The 19,898-nt window shown below is 39.3% G+C and overlaps 2 protein-coding genes across 3 annotated transcripts; both read right to left on the bottom strand.

Annotated features, from left to right (window-relative positions):
• Positions 1 to 2,278: 2,278 nt before the first annotated feature.
• ttc17 (tetratricopeptide repeat domain 17) lies at positions 2,279 to 15,176 on the bottom strand. Of its 2 annotated transcripts, none has more exons than XM_079453078.1 (25): positions 14,910 to 15,176; positions 14,397 to 14,486; positions 12,912 to 13,081; positions 12,688 to 12,799; positions 12,471 to 12,602; positions 12,077 to 12,186; positions 11,761 to 11,908; positions 11,509 to 11,648; positions 11,248 to 11,408; positions 10,789 to 10,901; positions 9,680 to 9,826; positions 9,376 to 9,491; positions 8,839 to 8,989; positions 8,629 to 8,700; positions 8,105 to 8,329; positions 6,688 to 6,874; positions 5,930 to 6,061; positions 4,831 to 5,093; positions 4,575 to 4,725; positions 4,362 to 4,482; positions 4,080 to 4,239; positions 3,909 to 3,992; positions 3,655 to 3,774; positions 3,403 to 3,546; positions 2,279 to 3,321 (listed from the first exon to the last, which is right to left on the bottom strand). In XM_079453078.1, exons 1-25 carry the CDS (start codon positions 15,117 to 15,119, stop codon positions 3,190 to 3,192), a joined length of 3,591 nt encoding a protein of 1,196 aa, XP_079309204.1. In that variant the 5' UTR covers positions 15,120 to 15,176; the 3' UTR covers positions 2,279 to 3,189. The 2 variants fall into 2 exon arrangements, with proteins under 2 accessions (XP_079309204.1, XP_079309203.1); XM_079453077.1 differs by having other exon boundaries at positions 9,376 to 9,494; positions 14,910 to 15,096.
• Positions 15,167 to 19,782, bottom strand: prc1b (protein regulator of cytokinesis 1b). The gene is made up of 14 exons (XM_079453621.1): positions 19,579 to 19,782; positions 18,934 to 19,066; positions 18,740 to 18,862; positions 18,408 to 18,641; positions 18,120 to 18,290; positions 17,896 to 18,045; positions 17,653 to 17,800; positions 17,435 to 17,571; positions 17,253 to 17,348; positions 17,027 to 17,173; positions 16,704 to 16,814; positions 16,466 to 16,561; positions 16,158 to 16,334; positions 15,167 to 15,695 (listed from the first exon to the last, which is right to left on the bottom strand). The coding sequence occupies exons 1-14, from the start codon at positions 19,719 to 19,721 to the stop codon at positions 15,624 to 15,626; spliced, it is 1,938 nt and encodes a 645-aa protein (XP_079309747.1). The 5' UTR covers positions 19,722 to 19,782; the 3' UTR covers positions 15,167 to 15,623.
• Positions 19,783 to 19,898: the final 116 nt, after the last annotated feature.

Raw genomic sequence — 19,898 nt, 5'->3', positions numbered from 1 at the left:
CAGCGCGAATCGTGACCACTCGGCAACTCGGGGAACAACACTCTCTGAGAACATCGCAGTAGTGAATTCAAAGTTTCCGGTTAAAGAGCGGCGCAGTGTGCCAGGACGAATAATGCTGTTGTGATTATCATATCAGGCATCCGGCATTAAGAAGTAGGCCTACAACATATGATAAAACGAACGAAAACGCAAGCACCACCAAAATTAGAGATTAAATAAACTGCGCTACTTAATGAACGTGAACACATATAAAACAGCTGTATCAATCAACCTTGTACTAAATCCATGCAACATTAAAGCACAAGAGGCAAGTCCCAGAGTATATCTTCTTCAACTCTAATATAACATCAAAAGTCTACAAACCTCGCAAAATAAAAACAAACCACTCACCAAAAACACTTTCTCTGTCATTGAGTCGCAGGTGAAAGTTGGTTAAGTGTTCTGTAGGCAATTGCTACACAGACAATCGTATGCATTTGGAGCATAAAGAGCTCACTGCGTGAATGAGCTTTTTGTGAATAAAGAGAAATAGCCTACCTACAGAAAGTTCCGGCGTACCAATATATTTTGGGGTTGGGGGGGGGGGGGTTGAACATGATAACTATGCTAAGTTAAAGGAAAGTTGCAACCCACAAACTTGTTAATACGTGCGTGAACATTGTGTTCCGGAACACATTCACGGTATGAATTTAAGTCGTTTTGTTGATAAAAGACACAACTACAATAAGTAATTGCTTACTCTCGGCATGTCTTGGGTGTAATTTGTCGTATTTTTAATATACACATTTGTTTAAATACACAAAACGCCGTATGCACCAGGGCTTCTTAGATACAGCAGTGTCATTTTTGCTGGTGGAGAGCGCAGCTTTCCCCGCCACCAGCCTATCACTGTGCTATTGACCCGCATTGACGTCATTGCGTCATTAGGTTTCCCTGGGAAACGCAGAAATTCAAAAATAGTATCAAATTAATTTAGCTGACAAAGAGAGGAGGCGGGGCTTCGGGTAAGAAGGGTTTGATTGGGTGGGTGGGGGCCGTCCTAAAGTACGACCTAGACTAGCGTTACTACTGCGGAGTCAACCAATCTGCTTTTCCCCAAGACAAAAGAAAAACAGACTTAACTGTGTCGGGTGTAAAGCATGTCATCAAATTAGCCTAAACACGGTCTTACATTTACATTTACATTTAGTCATTTAGCAGACGCTTTTATCCAAAGCGACTTACAGATGAGGAAACATTGGAAGCAATTATAACAACATAGGCAACAAAATACATAAGGGCATCAAACTAGTCCATTAAAGCCTAGCACAGTATACAAAGCTAAGAATAGTGAGGTTAGTAATTTTTTTTTATAAAGAAGGAAAGGGAAGAGAATTAGGATAAATCAATCAGCGAAGTGTTGACGGAAGAGATGCGTTTTAGGCGTTTTTTAAAGATGCCAACCGAGTCTGCTGATCTTATAGCAGCTGGTGGATCATTCCACCAATGTGGAACAGATCCAGAGAAGGTACGGGAGAGTGACTTTTTTCCTTTTTGGGATGGTACCACTAGTCGTTGTTCCTTTGCAGACCGCAGTGATCTGGCAGGAACATAGATCTGCATTAGCAAGTGGAGATACGATGGTGCAGATCCGGTGTTGGTCTTGTAGGCCAGGAGCAAAGCTTTGAACTCTATGCGGGCGGCAACAGGGAGCCAGTGTAACCTGATGAAGAGCGGAGTTACATGCGCTCTCTTCGGTTCATTGAAGACCACTCTTGCCGCCGCATTATGGATCATCTGGAGAGGTTTGATTGTGCAAGCAGGAAGTCCAGCCAGAAGCGCATTGCAATAATCTTGCATAAATGACAAACAATAATTGTCTTTGATTGAGGATTTCATACTCTTATCTGTTCACATCACAGCCGAACAATATGTATCTATTGTACAAGATTTGACTATAACTCACTGGTATCCACTTTTATCTTGAAGAAATATACCAAATACTGCTTTAAACTATCAGTACTACATTTTAGTAGTTAGCAGAATATATCATGTATATATCCCCGTATAAACGCTGTCATAAAAATGAGCTAAGGCTTTACAGCCACCTTGTGGCCAAATTCAAGATGACAAAACTAATTACAACATAGGATAATATTAAGTTACTATAAACCTTTAAAAGCAACAAACCTCAGACTATTGACAAAACTGGTTAAATCATTTAGATATAATATTGTCATAATCAACATATGTCTATATTGTTCAATACAGAACTTAAAAAGAAAACGCATTCACGTCATTGAGCACCTCCTTTCCACTTTAATTTCTGAGCTTGTATGTTGAGACTATGGACACCAAGAATCTTTATCATGACTTTCCAAGTGTTGTATATAGAACAGTTACAGATAAGGTATCGATCTTGATATTAATTAAAAACGGTGTCATTGCTTTGAGCAACGTTTTACAGTAGCGCCTCAGCAGAGGTCAGTTTAAAAAAGAAGGGAGTGTCATTAAAAAACAATTCAGACACAATTCAAATTTGTTGTTGATCTTTAGTTCATCAAATATCTGCAATGGCTCGATCTAAGACCTGAATGTTTAGGAGCTTTTCAATGTTAGGAAAAACACATTTTAAATCAGTATAATACATCACCGTGGGACATTTTTCTCTCCACGTTTGCAGCAATAGTGATTTTTTGTAGTTAATTTAAAGCAATAGGAGGAAATACAACAAACTTCCACCTGTTTTGATGGCAGATTAAAATCATCAGAGCATAAGGGCCTAGGTGATACCAAAATGTTACACACTTACGGAGTGTGAATGTAAAAGTATGGGTTTCAGGGTTTCTTTTAATAGTTCAAATACTGAATGACATCTTCAGCTGAGAGAAAGGGATGCACACTTGAAGGGCAGAAAATCTAATTCTGTATTGCTTTAAAAAATAAGACATTGGTGTTCAGGATCTGTCCAGCACACTAAAATCTCTTTGAATGAAAATAAATAAACAACCCATTAGGCCATAAAACAGCATTGTAAAATGATCAGAATCAGTCATTTTTTAAATGAAACCCAACCTTATATAGACATTAATGATATAGTCTGTATTTATGAAATTAAGACAACAAATAGACAAACACCGTGTTCCTCATTGAATGCTAATATAAAGAAGCATGTTCATATCATGTTTGTGCGTGTGTGTGTGTGTGTTTTCAGGGAGCTCGCCGGTCCCTCTTGGAGAGGAGGTAGCACTGAATGGTGCGCAGACGGTCTTTGGCTGGCCCAAACTCTGGCTGGAGTTTTAGAGTTGACTCATACCAGTCCATTGCTTTCTCAAACTCTTCCTATAATCAGATAAACACTGCCATTAGATAATGTGAATTGAACTCCCATCAAAAATAAACAACAGTCCAAAAACCACTGACCATAGCTATATAGACATTTGCCAGGGTAAAATGGTTGACCACAAAGTGAGGAGCGATTTCCACTGCCATGCGCGCCACCGTCAGAGCGTCATCCCATAGCCGTGCATTTTGGAAGATGTTGGCAAGGCTAATGAGGGGCACATCCTATAACGGAAAGGAAATATTTACTTTATGTAAAATTGGATTCAGAAGCAAACCAATGAAATTGTATGAGAGCTTTTTTTATTGTAAAAAGAAGAGAATGAGCAGAACCTTCATGTGGTGAGGAGCGAAGTTTAGAGCTTGACGGAGGCAGTCGATGGCTCTCTTTCCCTGACCTTTTACTCTCCAATATAACGCTGCCATGCTGGACAGGACCCAGGAGGTCTGGTTCTAACAGATTTACAAACACGCAAAATCAAAAATGTAACAAAATCCATTACTATATAAAATGAACTGATAAAATGTTAAATTGTCAACTTTAAATTAAAACAGATCTCCATAGCAAGCAACAATCATCTCCATACCTTTTCCAAAACCTTAGCAATGCGTGTTCCCACTTGCTCAAATGACTGGGATGGAAATTTATCTTTTCCCAGATTCTGCAACACCTATGAGAGAAAATTTTTAATTTGTAAGATTCACAAACATCTCTGGACAGGGTAGTCTGTTGTTGTTATAAACAGAGGAAAAAACACCTCTCTGAGCTGACTTTCTCCAGTATAATGAATGCCTCCGCGATTGGCTACCCCACTCAGGTGGTCCAAAGTGTGCATACTGGCAGGGAGGTTGGTGTTACACAGTGGCTCCACTGCAGGCTCCTGAAGTGGAGTGGCAAAATCTATATGCTCTGTGATGCTGTGAGAAGAGCAAAAGAAAGAATAAAGAAGATGTGTAAGTGGAAAACTTCAAACTATGGCAATATTAACACAATATCCCAGTTATGTTGTAAAGAAACAGGATGACGAATGTTATCCTACTCTATGTTCTTAGCAGAAACAGCGAGCCAGGTACTAGCCACGGTAGTGAGGTCTACACGTCGTGTTCGCTGACATTCCTCAGGACCTGGCCAACCCAGACTGCTGTAGTCCTTCCATCTCTCTGTAAACACAAATCAATACGAACCATCTGTTGAGTGGATAGAAAATACAAATTCTGTGAGTAGCTATAAGAGAGTGGTTCATTCTCAGCACCTGAGGGTCCCGGTGATGGGATTGTAGGCCCACTGATCTCCAAGATAGAGTTGCTTGAGGACGGTTCACCCTGACGGACATCTGCTTCTCCGACCCAGCCTTCTGAAGTCTCACTTTTAGTTTTTTTTACTCGTTTTACCTGAAATGTGATCTGAAGAGATTAAGAAAACACAGACAGTTAAATAAACAAGTCTATCGCAAACTATATTGCACTATTTAGAAAGATTGGAAATTACAAAAGTAATACCAAACATACCCATTCTGCACCCTCATCATCCTCACAGTTGCCAAAGCAGGGCCCTCCACCTCTCGCCCCCATGACCCTGTCGTTTTTCAGTACCCGGATGCCCCTCAGGTCCCCTGTCTTTCCATTCATGTCTAGAGCCCCTTCAAACGCTCCTATCAGCTCCTCCCTCAACCGCCAGTCTTGCTCCTCCACCTCCTCCTTTTTTGGCTCTCTGTCCCTCTCCTGCCCACCCACCTCCTCCGAGCCATTGCTGTCCACCACCACCACCACCTCTGCAGAAGACAGAGTTAAAACAGGTTGAATGGGAAAGAGGACGTTAAAAATACAGTGGCCAGGTTGCAACAAAAATTAATTCCATGTTCAGATTGGAGTGTTTTACATATTTTATCCAAAACGAAAATTCTGTCATAATTTACTCACCCTCTTGTCATTTCAAACCTGTATGTCTTTCTTTCTTTCGCAGAACATAAAGGAAGATATTATGGAGAATGCTGTTAACCAAACAGTAGCGGCACCCATTCACTTGCATTGGTTTTGGGTCAATAAAAAAGAAGTGAAAGGGGTCCGCTACTGTTCGGTTACCAACTTTCTTTAAAATATCTTCTTTTGTGCTCTGCAGAAGAAAGTCATATAGGTATTTAATGACAAGAAGGTGAGTAAATTTGTGGGTGAACTATTACTTTAACTCAAAGCCAGTCAGATTTAAGTAATATGGTAAAAATTAAATACACCATATATAGTACTTCACAAATTATATTACTTATCAATGTTAGTATTAAGTCAATAAATAAAATTAATATTAAATCAAGCACAGTGCATTTTGGGATAAAATACTCCTTCAATGTCTGCTGGTTATATAATAGTTTGGGGAAATGTGAAAGGAAGGTAATTTGCACATAGTAATCTGTATATTGTACAGAGCACACATTACACAAATACCGTTCACATTACATAGCTTTATATAACCCTTAAAAATCGAGTTGCTTATGGGCAGTGTGAAAAGCACTTTAAAGTCAAATTCCTACAGTACAGTATAACAACTACAACAGAGCTCCGATGAAAATATTATTCTCCAAGAAACACCAATTAGCCTCACGATCAATCTTACTTTCAAAAAGGAGTGAATCCTCTAAAGCAGACACAGGCATGGCATCAGAGCCCCAGGCCTCCTGCCTGACACTGCTGACCGAGTCCCAGTCCTCCAGCTCAGAGTCTTCCTCTGCCTCACAGCCAGAGCCAGCTACACACATACACATTTCAGTTCAACATCCACACTTCCAATCAATATAACTGCATTATGTATATAAATCAAAACAGAGGGTAACAAATGCCAATGAAATACAAACACATAATTTGGACTATAGTGAAAATGACTACAGTAGCTTAAAAGGGGGTTGCCACATTAATTCCTAAATCGATAATTTAAGAATTCCCCCAAACGAGAAAAGGACAATGAGTTCATTTTTTGTCAGCACAGTGCAGCATCTAAATAAAGCCTGTGCTATTTTCAGTGCCCTGAATTATTGAGGACACGATTCCGTTATTTCAAAGTCTCTTTCGCTCAGAAGAGTGCCAGGGGAGAGAGCTGAGCGAGAGAAGGGGAGCAGCGTTGGATGCTGAGGAGTGGAGAAAAGGGGAGCAGAAGGAAGGGAAGAGGAAAAGGAGCAAACCTAGAATAGAAGATGCAACAATAAATAGTCTAAATTGGCTCAAAGATTACAGTGCCTGGGCTATAAAAAGAGCGCTCTAGCTCTGCGGTTGCTACACGAGGGAGAAGGAAGAAGCGAGGGCTGGAGGGTGGTGAGGTGGGGAGAAAAACTCTTGTTCAGTGTTGATGTTGAGAGGTTTATGAAAGAGGCTACTTACATGGGCAGGTCTGATGCTGGAGATTGTAAAGGAAGGGGTAAAACTGGAGGCAGCGCATCAGAGGCAGGCTGGCACGACACTGGGGGCAACGAACTGTGTGCATTAGGGCACGACGGAACACGGTTAGAGCTCCGGTCAGGTTTCCCTGTGAGAGGTGAACGCTGACCAGACTTAACAGAGTGTGAGGCTGTTTTGAAAAAGAGATCAAAAATATTTTATTGAGGTCTCAAGATAGGGGCAGGTACAATTTATATATGATTTTATTTAAAAGAAAAAATATAAAGCTTTTAATCTAAAATAACTTTTAATGTTTCTAATCTATTTTTTATAGTCACCCTGCTCACAAAATGTGTGCGATTGGTTTCTCACACTTTATGAATTGATTTCTTGACTACGGACTATGTAAATTCTGTCATCATTTACTCTCCTTCGAGTTGTTCCAAATCTGTACACATTTATTTGTTCTGATGAACACAGAGAAAGATATTTGGAAGAATGCTTACAACCAGACAGATTTTGCCCCACATTGACACCCATAGTTGGAAATAATAGAATGGTGCCCCAGAAGTTTTCGCTGTCCTACATTCTTTAAAATATCTTCTTTTGTGTTCAACAGAACAAAAGAATTATAAAGTAATTGTTCCTACTATGGGAGTCAATGTGGGGCAAGATCTGTTTGGTTATAAGCATTCTTACAAATATCTTTCTCCGTGATCATTAGAACAATACACCTATACAGATTTGGAACAACGGGAAGGTGAGTAAATTATTACAGATTTTTCATCCCTTTAAAGTGATTTGTGAGAAATGCTGTCGATATTTGAACTTGAACACCCCTACTCGAACAAAAGACATTCCTGCCATCATTGCTCCGCCCTCAAAATAATGAGCACTTACTTTCTCATTCTCTCCTCATCATAAGAGTATAAACCTCCTATTTGTGATTTCCTATGGGTGTTACACCATTGTGTGGATCGCTCCAAATTCACTTTGTTTCCAAAAACAATTTATCATCAACACACACAGACAAAAATCTAGAAAATACTCCCAAAATTGTGGTTTAGGTATTATTTTCAGAATTTTCAACAGCGTTTCCCATAGAATTTGAGAAAATTATTTCTCTGTAAATATGCTTTAATTTAAATCATCCAGATCAGAACAAAACAGTGATTAAATAAATGTAATTAATTAAAGCTGCCAAAACTCAAATTACATTGTTCCCATTATAATCAACAAAGCTGTCTACACTGAAAACAACTTCATTAAAATTCATTATAATGGGAATGATCTAATTTTGATGATTTGACTGCATTAGTATTCACCCCTGCGACACTCACTTCAAGTGAGGATTTGATGCAAGGAATAAAGTCTGCTCCATGAAGGGTGTGGTTTTTAACAATCACAGGTCAGTAAGTACCTCTGAGCCGTTGATCTGCAGGGCCTGTTGAAGCAGCTCATGGGCTTTGTCGTGCAGACCGTAATGCAGCAGTAGGTTGGCGGTGTTGACAAGCGGCATGTCTCTGTGCTGAGGAGGAACAGATTGCAGCGCCTGACGCAGACACATCAAAGCTTGCGTTCCATTTCCTTTAGCGCGCCAGTACAGACCTGCCTCGTTCTGCATCATCCACCGTGGGCCAGTCGTCTGAAAGATAAAACACAGATCTCGGATTAAGCTGTGGGTCGATTCTGGTATTTTTAAGCAAAATTAAATAGATAAAATTCCTTCAAACAAAAGAAAAACACTAAGTTTTTTTCTGTTGTGGCCAGACCAAACAGATCATAACATCAAGCATAACATGATGCAAATGTGTTTATTAGGGATGCTTTTAATCAGATAAAGTGTTAAAAGTGAAATCTTGAATGAACAGTTCATTTCAACAGTACTTGGGACATGGTTATATGTCAGTCACCTGTAGCCATGATTACAAAAACATATTTTACCTTTTCCAAAGCCTGTGCGATCAGTGCTCCAGTTTGATCCAAACTCCTCCCACCACTGCGCTTCAACAGGACCTGCAGCAGACACACACACCCTATGTAATTAAACAGAATGACTAACCTGGGAAAACATAAGCCTCTAACATCCTAAAAACCTTCTTGCACAAACAGTTTAAGTAAACTAAGGGTGTGGTATTTCAGACCAGCTCATACCTCTGTGGCTTGTGGGTCAGGCAGCTCCTTCTCTAAGGCCCAGGATACGGAGGCCAGTGGGTCTCTAGCTGAGACAAAATTCTTAAAGCTGCAGTCTGGGGTCTTTTCTGATGGTTGAGGACTTGTGTTATCCAAGAGGCTATTGAGAGCTCTAGAAACAGGACCGATAACAAGCTCATGGATTGCTACAACTTACAGTCAAGGTGAAAGTTTAAATTGCAGCAAATACACATAAAACGTATAGTTCTCTACAATACATCAATCACAGGTTGACATTTGGAAGGAGCACTATTCGGACGAGATTTGTTTTACAGGGGAACACGGAGTAATATCATTTTGCTTTGATAAAATACTTGATATAGTTAATATTAATGGTCAATTAGAAATCACAGTGAAACTATCAGGTGGGGCGACTCCATTTTATGCACCGCCGTCACCTCCCTGTAGTCACGTGCGTATAACGTTGCTTCCGGATATATATATATATATATATAAACAAATACTATATATAAATATGTATATAATGTGACATCTTACTTAAAGTTGCGGGACTCAGGAGGAAGGTAATATGTGGGTAGCAGGTGGGAAGGGGGAACAGAGGAGAATCGCTGCGTACAGTCTGTCTTCTTGGGCCACAGCACACAGTGACTTTCCTGCTTATACACAGCAAGCATACAGAATGTGACACAAATATTTTGTATTACCATACATGTACTCTACATCATACACACAAAATTAAATATGCTAAATACACGAAAAAGTCCACACAAAAACTTGGATTGTTAGCCTACAAAGTCCTCGACATATACTTGCATAAAACTAAACAGATACAAGCCCTTACCTCAGCTGAGGTGGTCTCCTTGTCCCAGTAGGCTGCAGGTTCACGCCCTAAGGACATGGTGTGAAACTGCTGAGGACTGTGACTCTCATTAACACTCAACTCGGACACCAGAGCAACACTGCTGGCGATAGACACCTCCTCACCAAACTACACGAATAAACACAAAATGTCAAAGAGAGATCAAAACTTAAACATTACATACGCAAGAGTGTTGTTGCACTGAATATTGGCATGGCTGTAATACTGCTTTCACATAACAGTTCAATCACAGCAATTGAATATATGCACAGGTTTTTTTATAATCTAGTTTGGGCATGTCCGGTGAACTGATAGCTATAGAATGTCCTTCTTCACTCACTACTTTCAAAAAGTATGAAAACTAATTGTCGAAATAGAAATTTGCAAAGGAGCTGTTCTCTATTTTGAAGATACCACCACAGCAGAACTTCTTAAGTATGTTATGTGCATATAGTTAACTAACATTTTAGAAAATATGTGACCCTGGATCACAAAACCAGTCTTAAGTAGCACAGGGACATTTTAGTAAAAGCCAAAAATACATTGTGTGGGTCAAAATTATAGATTTTTATTTTATGCCAAAAATCATTAGGATATTAAGTAAAGATCATGTTTCATAAAGATATTCTGTAAATTTTCAACCCAAAATATATAAAAACTTTATTTTTGTGAGTGGATGGCCTGCTACAGTGCCTCGGATCAACAACTTCAAAGGCGATTTTCTCAATATTTAGATTTTTTGCACCCTTTACTTCCAGAGTTTAACACTCTTGTATCTCCACCAGATATTGTCCCATCTTAACAACCCATATATCAAAAACAAGCTTAACTATTCAGCTTTCAGTTTATGTAAAAATCTCAATTTCGTAAAATTGACCCATAAGACTGGTTTTGTTGTCCAGGGTCACATATGGTCATTTGTTTATCTTTGCAATGCCAATGAACATATTTCCAATGACAACCAACCGTATTGGTGAACTAAATAAAAACTGAACCCAATGCAACTTTATAACATCAATACCCAATCTCAAAACAAACATTACACTTGCAAATAAAAATAATTCATGAGTATGGTATGTTTTCAGTCTTACTTGAATGTAGTGGACATTTTCAAAGAGTTCTCCACGGTGATACCGCACAGGCAGGTCAAAAGGACAGTGCAGGGTGAACTTCTGCTGGCCCATATGACACATTTGGTGATTTCCTGAAATACCACAGAAAAATATTTTAGCTGTTATGCACATTGATATATGCAACATAAACAGGCACTTTCCTGTAGCTCAGTGGTTAGAGCATGGCACTAGCAACACAAAGGCCATGGGTTCGATCCCAGGGGTTGCACATAGTCTACAAGTATAATACAATGCAAGTCGCTTTGGATTAGAGCATCTGCCAAATGTGTAAATGTAAACACGGAACAAGAAAAACATGACACCAACAAGACAAGTCTTGCGTTACAATGAAACCTGCTTATCCAGTACATTGAGCAACTCAATGTGCTTTCATCTGCGTATCACATTTTGTATGACAGTTTAGACATGCAGTCTAACCGAGTTGTGCTTCTTTAGCCATCTGGGTCTCATGAATGATGTTTCGCAGGATCTGCTCCTCCTGAATGAGCTTGTGCTTGTCCAGCATCTCCTGTTGCCGCAGGTAATGATCATGCTGTTTCTGGTACTCCTTCAGTTCATTCAGGGTACGCTGCAAAGACCTGCAGAAAGGGAGCTATTTATGTTGTGGTCACACTTTTCTTTAACTCGGAAATAAAAGTCATCATGTTGGGCAATGAAAAAACCAAAGGTCTTCCTTACCGGTGTTGAGCTTCTAGCCGCTGTTCCAGCTTCTGCTGGCAGAGGACCGCATGTTTTCTTCTGAGCGCCTGCTCAAAGACCGGCTGAGCCTGCAGGGCCTGCTCATAGCACAGCACGGAATGATTATACTCCCCCAACATCTACCAGAGATACACGAGGAACAGGGAAGTGAAGGTCATTTGCACTGAACTGAATTAGATATTGTGTGTTCGCATACAATTGTGTAAAGTATCTTCATCTCACTCCACTCACAGCATAAACGTTGCCCAAGGTATAATGACTGGTTAGCAGATCGGTGGTGAGATCAAGGGCGGCATGTGCAAGGATGGCGGCGTCCGCTGAGAAGTGGGCTCGGTGAAGTATGTTCGCCATATTGACAAGTGCTATGTCTTTGTGAGGCCTAGATGAAATGAAGTGAGATATAAAATTTATGTAAAACAAGGCCACTGTCAAGTGACATACCCTAAACATATGGCAAGTGGAGGATCACTGTTAATATTCTATCTTATACAATACTTTCACAACTATTATTTTCCACTACCTGTTTCCTTGTGTTGTTTCTATTTACCTTGGAGAAAAATGCAGGGCGCGCACCACACAGTCCACAGCTCGCCTCGGTTCGTTCTTTATACGCCAGTAAAACGAAGCCAGATTATAAAGCACCCACGAAGATGAGTTCTGAACATTTCAAAGAAGAAATGTAAATAGTAAGTTGATCTTCTTCAATATTGACAAAATCATTCACAGTTTACTTCAAAAGAGGGAATTGAACAACAGAGATCAGAAGAAGATGCTTTAAACAGACACAAATCCTTGAAATTATTTGAAAATGTTTAATGTACTTATGGAATAATATCTTAAATAAAGCAAAAATGCAGAAAGTTTAAATGGCCCAAGAGGGAATTTAGCTTCTAAGCCCTGTGTACATCATCAAAACTGAAATATAAAATATAAAAACATACACTCAGTAGGGCTTGGTGTATCCGATGCCCAACCTCATCCACATTCTGACCCAGCTTAAGCGACAAGGAGGTAAAGATCGGGTCATCCTTTGAAAGCAAGGGTGATGTGAGGTTTGCCTTTTCTTGTACACCCTAGAAAATTCAGTCACAGACAAATAAGCATGCATATGACGTAAAAATTAAAGACAAATGAATGAGTGTATCTTAAGGCAATTACCCGGAGGTGCTGAAATGCATGCATGCTGTAAGGGAGATCAAGTATTTTTACACAGTCAGGTTTTTCCAGGTCTGGAGGTAGAGGTGACATTTGATCCAAATAATCCTCGGGACTAAAACGCATAAAAACAAAAGGTTGCAGCCTAAAATGAGACCTCAAATATTTGAAGCACAAAAGCAAGATCAATTGCAAACATCATCTCTCTGTAAGTAAACGACACAGACTTTATGCCTCGGCTCTCCAGAGATATAAAAGTGCCGTCATATAGATCCAAGTCTCCCAGTGGAACTTTAGCCGTGACACAGTCAGCATCTTCTTTATAGTGTCGCTGTTCTAAACCAGTATCCCGATCCTCGTTCTCTTCGATGTGAATTTTCTGAGCAACAAGTTGCTTCTGCAATAAGTTCAACAGAACACTGTCAGTCAAGAAGTAGATATCAAGTTTTAAGGAAATAAACATTCACTTTAGGAAACAGTGCTTGTTAAACGAATAGTTCACCGAAAAATTTGGATTATATCATAATTTACTCGCCCTCAAGTTGTTTCAAACCCGTATAAATGTATTGTTTTTCTGCTGGGAAGAATGTCTGTAACCAAATGTTTCTGGGGCACTATAGGGCTCTGGCAGTCATGTGACTTTTTCTGTTTACACCACCATGCTGGAAGGCAAGAACAGCCGGGAGGGAAAATATGAAATCAATGGCGCCAGCCTGAGTTTCAAGGCAACAGTGTTCACTGAGCACTTTAATTCAAAAGTCATATACCTGTGCATATAGATCCCTATAATGCCAGCGGGGTGCTTTTAACGCGCATTAATAAAGAAACGCAGAGCATTCCTGACCTGCAGCATTCCAATATCTACAACTACCTCATAAACTTTTCATCGTCCTACTCCGGAGACTCTTTAAAAGCCTGGAGTGGTAAAAATGTACGTGAATTTTGAAATGTATATGGAGTATGCCGGCATTTACCTGCTTTGTTGTCATTGGAAAGGGTAAGTCAACGGTGTTGTTAGCTAACATAATCAACCCTAGCTGTCCTTGTTTGTAGACAGCATAGCTATATCGCTGATCTTGCAGGTTAAACATTACCGAAAAACTAAATTACCCTCCATTGAAGCCATGGTTGGGGGTCAGACACAATAGGGTTGGTTTAGGAGCCCACTGCGATTGCACAGCTGGACTAGGCGAGTGCTGCTCTAATCTGTTTTGTTTCAGATTTTGCAGCATAACGACAGAGAGGAAGAGTTAATGTAAGCAGTGACGTGTTGGTTAGCACATTTTATTGCAGTTAACCATTTAATCGTCTATCAGGGATTCAGGTTCTTTCGGAAAATGATCAAATGTCTTGCCCTTTGCTTTCCCCCGCCTGTTCTTGCATCCTGGTGCACAGCAGCCATCCATCATGTTAAAATAGTACGATTTGTAAAGTATAAACAGTCTGGTTTTAAATGATTGTTTGACCACTGTCAATAACAAATCTTACAGCAACACTGGCGCGCTCTCTCATTGACGAGTTCGGATTGCGTGACGTCAACCTCCGGAGCTCGATTGACCATTATAGTAGGAAAAAACTACTATGATAGTCAAGGGTGCCACAGAATTGTTTGATTTCCAAATATCTTCTTCGGTTTTAAACTGAACAAAGAACATTTACATTTAAACTTGGGGAACAATCACTTTAATGACAAATTTGAGGGTTCACATCACCTCTAGCTTCTTAAGGTAGTTCACACGAGTCTCTTGTTGCATAAAAAGAACTAAATGGTGGGGGTGTTTTAAGTTAAGAGGAGAGTCCACCTGAAAATGAAAAGCAGAAGAAGAAAATACATCACATCAAATGACACACAGGCTTAGATCATGAGATACAAACAAGTCAGATATGACTTGTTAAAAGCTTAAGAAAAACATATTGACTACGAACAACGCTATAAAGAAGGCAGTCAGTAAGGGTGATAAGAATTCTTAGATTTTGTGAGTAGTGCTTAAACACAAGAGAGCATTGTGAAATCATGATTCATAGCAAATAAACAGCAGACGGCAGTAGAACATCTGTCAACACATCGGCTAAACTGAACTCGACACAAGCTTGTCTATAAAGCAGCGCTCGTGAATATAATCACATCACACAGTGATTTTAAAGCTCGCTCGTCTATCTCGTGATGTAAATACAGCGCTACAGACTGACAGTGTGACTAAACACGGTACATTCGCGTACACTACCTGCTGTTGAATCTTCCCGTCCTCCGTCACCACCCAGTGTGTGGTGGCTCGCCCGGGCTCGGCCAGCAATACGCAAATAAAAATGAACACCGATCCTCGAACCGACGAGCTCCAGAAACATTTATTAGTGGAATGGTTTGCTATACTATTGCTCTTGTCATCCGCCATCTTTCTATCGTCTGTCCATTCGACCCTAAAGCCTGGCGTCATTCACCATCATCGACTTCCGGGTTACGTTGTTGCTCCGCCTCCCAAATGGCCCAAACCAAACTGGTTAATTTTCAAAATAGTTATTATAAAAAAACAGGGCTTACGCATAGTTTAACGGATTACTTTAATGTAGTGAATTATTCATTACTATAAATGATTTATTTTTTACAATACATTGTGCAAAACATTCAAAAGAATACAATAGCATATGTGTGATTTTGACCAAGTTTCAAATACACGAAAACAACATTAGTATTTGATTTGGACAGCTCACCAGTTATTAACATTAAAATGTACAAACATTTGTTCATCTACGGAGACACATTGTGCAGTGCTTGCAATGCTAGTGTTAAAGTGAACATAGGCCTACAAGTTGAATCCAACAGAAACATTTAAAATATATATTACCTTCATTTACATATAAAAGCTATAAAGAACAAGAACCCAAAAGTCATCATTTAAAAGTTTCCTGTCTTAATAGCAGTTGTGTTGTGTGCAGAAGCGTTACAGTTGAATGACGGTTGAGTTCAGAATTTCTGCCACATGTTTTGACTTAGATGACTTGGAGAGGTCTCGCTGTGAAAAGAAACAACAGATAGTATATTTTTTTGAAATTTTCAGTAAATGTTACTGTACAGTTATATGAACATATGTTTCTGATATTATATGGTTTTATGAGGCCTGGACTAAAATATATTCATGTGCCAGAATGAAGATGACAGCAGGTAAATAACTGATAATATTGATAAAAAAAATTGTTGGTTAGAAGTGTGGATTAGGATAAAACACAGTCCTGTTCTAAGAGGGCAATAGGATGGAAAAAACATAAATTTGGAAATGTATCACAAAAAAACCTTGATTGTATGGATTCAGGCTTGACAATTTCCTTTAGAAACATTTAGATTTGCATCATATTATCTCAATGTCCCCAGGCATAAACAACCCTTATCCTTAAAACGCTTACATTGAAGCTCTTGCTCTCTTTGACTAGACTGTGAGTTACTAGTGGATATAATGTGGGGAACACAAGGAATTTACCTGAAATTCTGAATAGGTACTTGCGACCGAGGTAATGCTGAAGTTACGCTGCGGGCTTGCTGAGACCTTCATCACCCCACCCACACCACCAGTAAGATGACAAATATTCTCCTTATTACGCTCTAGCGTACCTTGATGAGGAGGTTTACCTTGGCCTGGAGTCTTCACCATATTGCCCTGCTTTGAAAGAAAACACATTAGTGAAGAGGACAAGTTACACATTGCTTTTGTTAATCAGTAGGGGACTATTTACTTAAGTTGATTTAAAAAGTTTAAGAACAATAGTTTTGTTATGGCCGTGCACTGACCTTTGGAGGGCGGGACATAGGAGAGTGACAGACAGTACCACCAAAGACAGAACGGATAGTGCTGTTAGAAGTGCCAGTACTGGAGGTAGCGTTTAGCTGAGGAAAAGCCAAACAATTGTTACCGGAACAGCCATGCATTTAAAAGAAAGATACTGTCTTGAGGCGTGGAACTGGAATGACAAGAATAATTCTAATTACGAACCTCCTGGATATAAAAATTAAATCCCATTGTACTTACCTTTCGAGCTTTGCAAGGTGTTGTACTGCCCAGAAATCTTCTCTTAGTTGGTGTCCGAATGACAGTGCCATAGACCATGTCCTCTTCAGTCTGTTTGCTTTTCTTTTGTTGCTAAACAAAGCACGACATTTCATTATTAGATCTCTATGGGTTAATATATTACATTATAGTAATGGATGTTTTTTTTTTGTACAAATATATTATAATGTTACCTATATTAAATGTGTCCAATTAGCCATTGCCAAACAATAAATCAATAAAATGTATGGGATTATATTTGCACATGTATTTATATATATTCAAATGCTCAGTAAAGTACAAACCCGCTCCTGTTTTTCACGTTCTTTCTCCAGCCGGTATGACTCCCACTGATCAGCAACAAACTGCATGAACTTTTGACCATTCACCAGAAACTCTCTGTTCTGCTCCTGCTCCCACTGTTCAATCTCTGCCTTCAGCTTCTTCTCAAGCTAGATGAGACATACAGGATTGAAAATGGCTAAATTTCCTAAACATCAGCCTTGCTATATGGATTGATTTCATAATTACTCTGGGGAGACTTTTGAGCAGATCAGCCCGTTGTTTCTCCTCTTTTAAAAGGTGTCCCCCTCTATTGGTGAATCTGGATGGATCTTTGGCTTTGTCCTGAAAAACAACAACAACATTAGCTGATGCAAATATATCACCTGTGAAAAACATTTCAGCATGCCAGTGCACTCGGATTAACTCACTTCAAGATCTAAGAAAAGCTTCCAGCCCTCTTCCCATTGGTGAACACCTTCGAAAAGTTCTTTGTGATCATCGTAATACTGTTTAAGGCAGACAATTTCTGCATCGTGTAAGCTCAGAAGTTCCTCACTGAATTCATCTGTGACAAAAAGCAAACATCTAAACTCTTCCTATTCAAAAAAAGTCACTCAAGTGTGTAATTGTGAAAATTATAACTCACCATCGTAATAGGGCACAAAAGCCTGCCGTTGATCAGAGCTATAAAAACACTTATCCCAGAACACGGCAATGTCTTTTCGAATGGCCCCGGTTACTTGCTGGATATTTTTAAGCTTCAGTTCCTCAAGACGGCTGACCTCAGCTTGTAGCTGACAGAAGAATACACAAATAATTCAATGTATTTAAGGCATCTGTTAGTTATTCAAAAGGCTTGACAAAAGCAACAAGCCGTGAGATTACTAACAGCTTCTATATTTCTTCTCTTTGAAAGGGTCATGTGTTCAGAAATGGCATCACGTTCTTCCTGCGGAATCTGCAACCTTTCCCAGAGTTTCCGTATTGTCTCTCGATAAGAGCCACAGACACAGTCGTTCTCAGCCTTCCTGCTCTCCAACTAATAAATAGAGAAAACTGTATCACGCATTTGTTAAAGCTTAGTTTGTAGTATTTCAACATGTTATGCTGTACCTGGTGAAGGAGGACTTTAAGTGAATCAATGTTTTCTTTAGACAAACAAAAACTCTCTTCATCTTCACATACAACATCCTTTTCGAAACTAGTCTCAGGCACTTGGTCCAGATCGTCCATGCAAAGTATTATCTGTTTCTTAAGTTTGACAAATTCTTCATGTCTCCGTTCCTTGAAAAACAAAAATCGAATTGTAAATTAAACGGAACACAGCACTTTGATAAATGACTGTGACTTGTATAAAACAAGTAGTTTAGTGTTTTAAACAAATATTTTAAATCATTATACTTTTTCAGCTGTGAGACGGGTGATGTGTTGACGAAATTTCTCCAGTTCTTCTAAAGATGGAACAGAACTGGGAGAGATGGAAAATAGTTCTGAGCAAAGAATATCAGCTAGATCCTGATCCTTCTCTGTTAAACCTTTGAGCGCCTGCATTCTCTGATTTTTCTCTCTTATCATCACTTCAACGTGCGTCCGGAGGTCTTTCTCCTGTTTAAGTATAGTGTTACTTCTGTCCTCCTGTAAACATTAGAAATCATCAGTAAAGTTTTTCAAAGTCAAACATTGTGTTTCTTCTGTCTTCAAAGTTTGCAATGCAATCCAATGTAAATGCTTGCCTGAAACCGGGGAAGCTGAAGCTCCAAGCATAATTTACTCATCTCTTTGTTACATGTCTCGATACTTGTCAACAGACGTTTCCGCAGGCTCTCTTCTTCTGAGATCATCATTTCCAAAAGACTCTAAACCATAAAAGTTTTGTTAGTTTGATCACTAAAGCCTTTTTGACGACATCATTACACTCAAAACTCACTTTGACATGATTCTTAACCACATTTGTTCTCTCTAATCGTTGATCCTCTGGGATGCCAATCTCCTCCCAAATATCCTTCAGATGGCAAAGGGCTTTATTCAGACATGCCACTGACTCTGCAGCAATCACCTCACTAAAATCATTGACAAGAACAAGGTCACCATACGAAATTATAAAATGATGGTAATACATAATGATAATCATCAATGGAGTTAACTTATATTTCTAATTCACCCAACCTTGTTTTAATTCCATCAACAAACGCAAAATATCACTACGGATCTTACTGGTTCATTTAAATAGTTATGACATGAAACTTGGATAACGTGTATATTGTTTACATATGGGAATCACATCTCTGTTAGATTACAACCCATAATGTTCATTAGAGATCTGTTTAAATGGTATGTTATAAAGAGTAAAGCGACCCACCCATATGAGCTTTAAGATAAAAACACCTGCTGTCAGTCTGAACGAGTGGCATGCATTTTAATACAATTCTCGCGTGTATTATCGATAATGTAAATGGCATAAACATTTAAAAAACAAGTTAAATCATTTTGATCAAGTCGCTACTGCATATCTGCCTACATACAGTTCTAAAACAAACACTCTTCCAAATATCACATCGTCAAATACACTCACCTCTTCCTCATCCTAGTATCCCAAGACAGAGTTTTTCTTTCTATTTCTTTTTTATGAAAAATATGAGTTTGTACAGTCCTCTGACTCTGATCGTGCCACAACCGTTTCTGATTCAAAATATGCGTCAAAACAGCGCTGACCATTTGATTGGCTGATTTCGCGCGTCACTGCGCATGCGTGTGGATGTGTCAAACAGACGCGGATTGTTCTAAAATGACCTCAGGAGCTTTTTAAAATGGACCACTCCTGTTTTTTCCGTGGATACGTAACCACATAAAACTCACAGAATACTTGTCAGTACTTTTTACAGTTGTTTTGTT

The sequence above is a fragment of the Barbatula barbatula genome (assembly GCF_947034865.1).
Source record: "Barbatula barbatula genome assembly, chromosome: 1".
NCBI classification, from domain to species: Eukaryota; Metazoa; Chordata; class Actinopteri; order Cypriniformes; family Nemacheilidae; genus Barbatula; species Barbatula barbatula.
This window is presented reverse-complemented; position numbering and strand designations above follow the sequence as displayed.

Coding starts and splice junctions, on each gene's coding strand:
- ttc17 (XM_079453078.1), bottom strand. CDS start 15,119: ATGACGCCAGGCTTTAGGGTCGAATGGACAGACGATAGAAAGATGGCG. Junction 5,094..5,929: donor GGATTCACTCCTTTTTGAAA/GTAAGATTGATC, acceptor TGTCTTCTGCAG/AGGTGGTGGTGGTGGTGGAC. Junction 3,547..3,654: donor TCGCTCCTCACCACATGAAG/GTTCTGCTCATT, acceptor TTTCCGTTATAG/GATGTGCCCCTCATTAGCCT.
- prc1b (XM_079453621.1), bottom strand. CDS start 19,721: ATGGTCAGCGCTGTTTTGACGCATATTTTGAATCAGAAACGGTTGTGG. Junction 17,801..17,895: donor AGAGAAGAAATATAGAAGCT/GTTAGTAATCTC, acceptor TTCTTCTGTCAG/CTACAAGCTGAGGTCAGCCG. Junction 17,174..17,252: donor TGCTCAAAAGTCTCCCCAGA/GTAATTATGAAA, acceptor TGTCTCATCTAG/CTTGAGAAGAAGCTGAAGGC.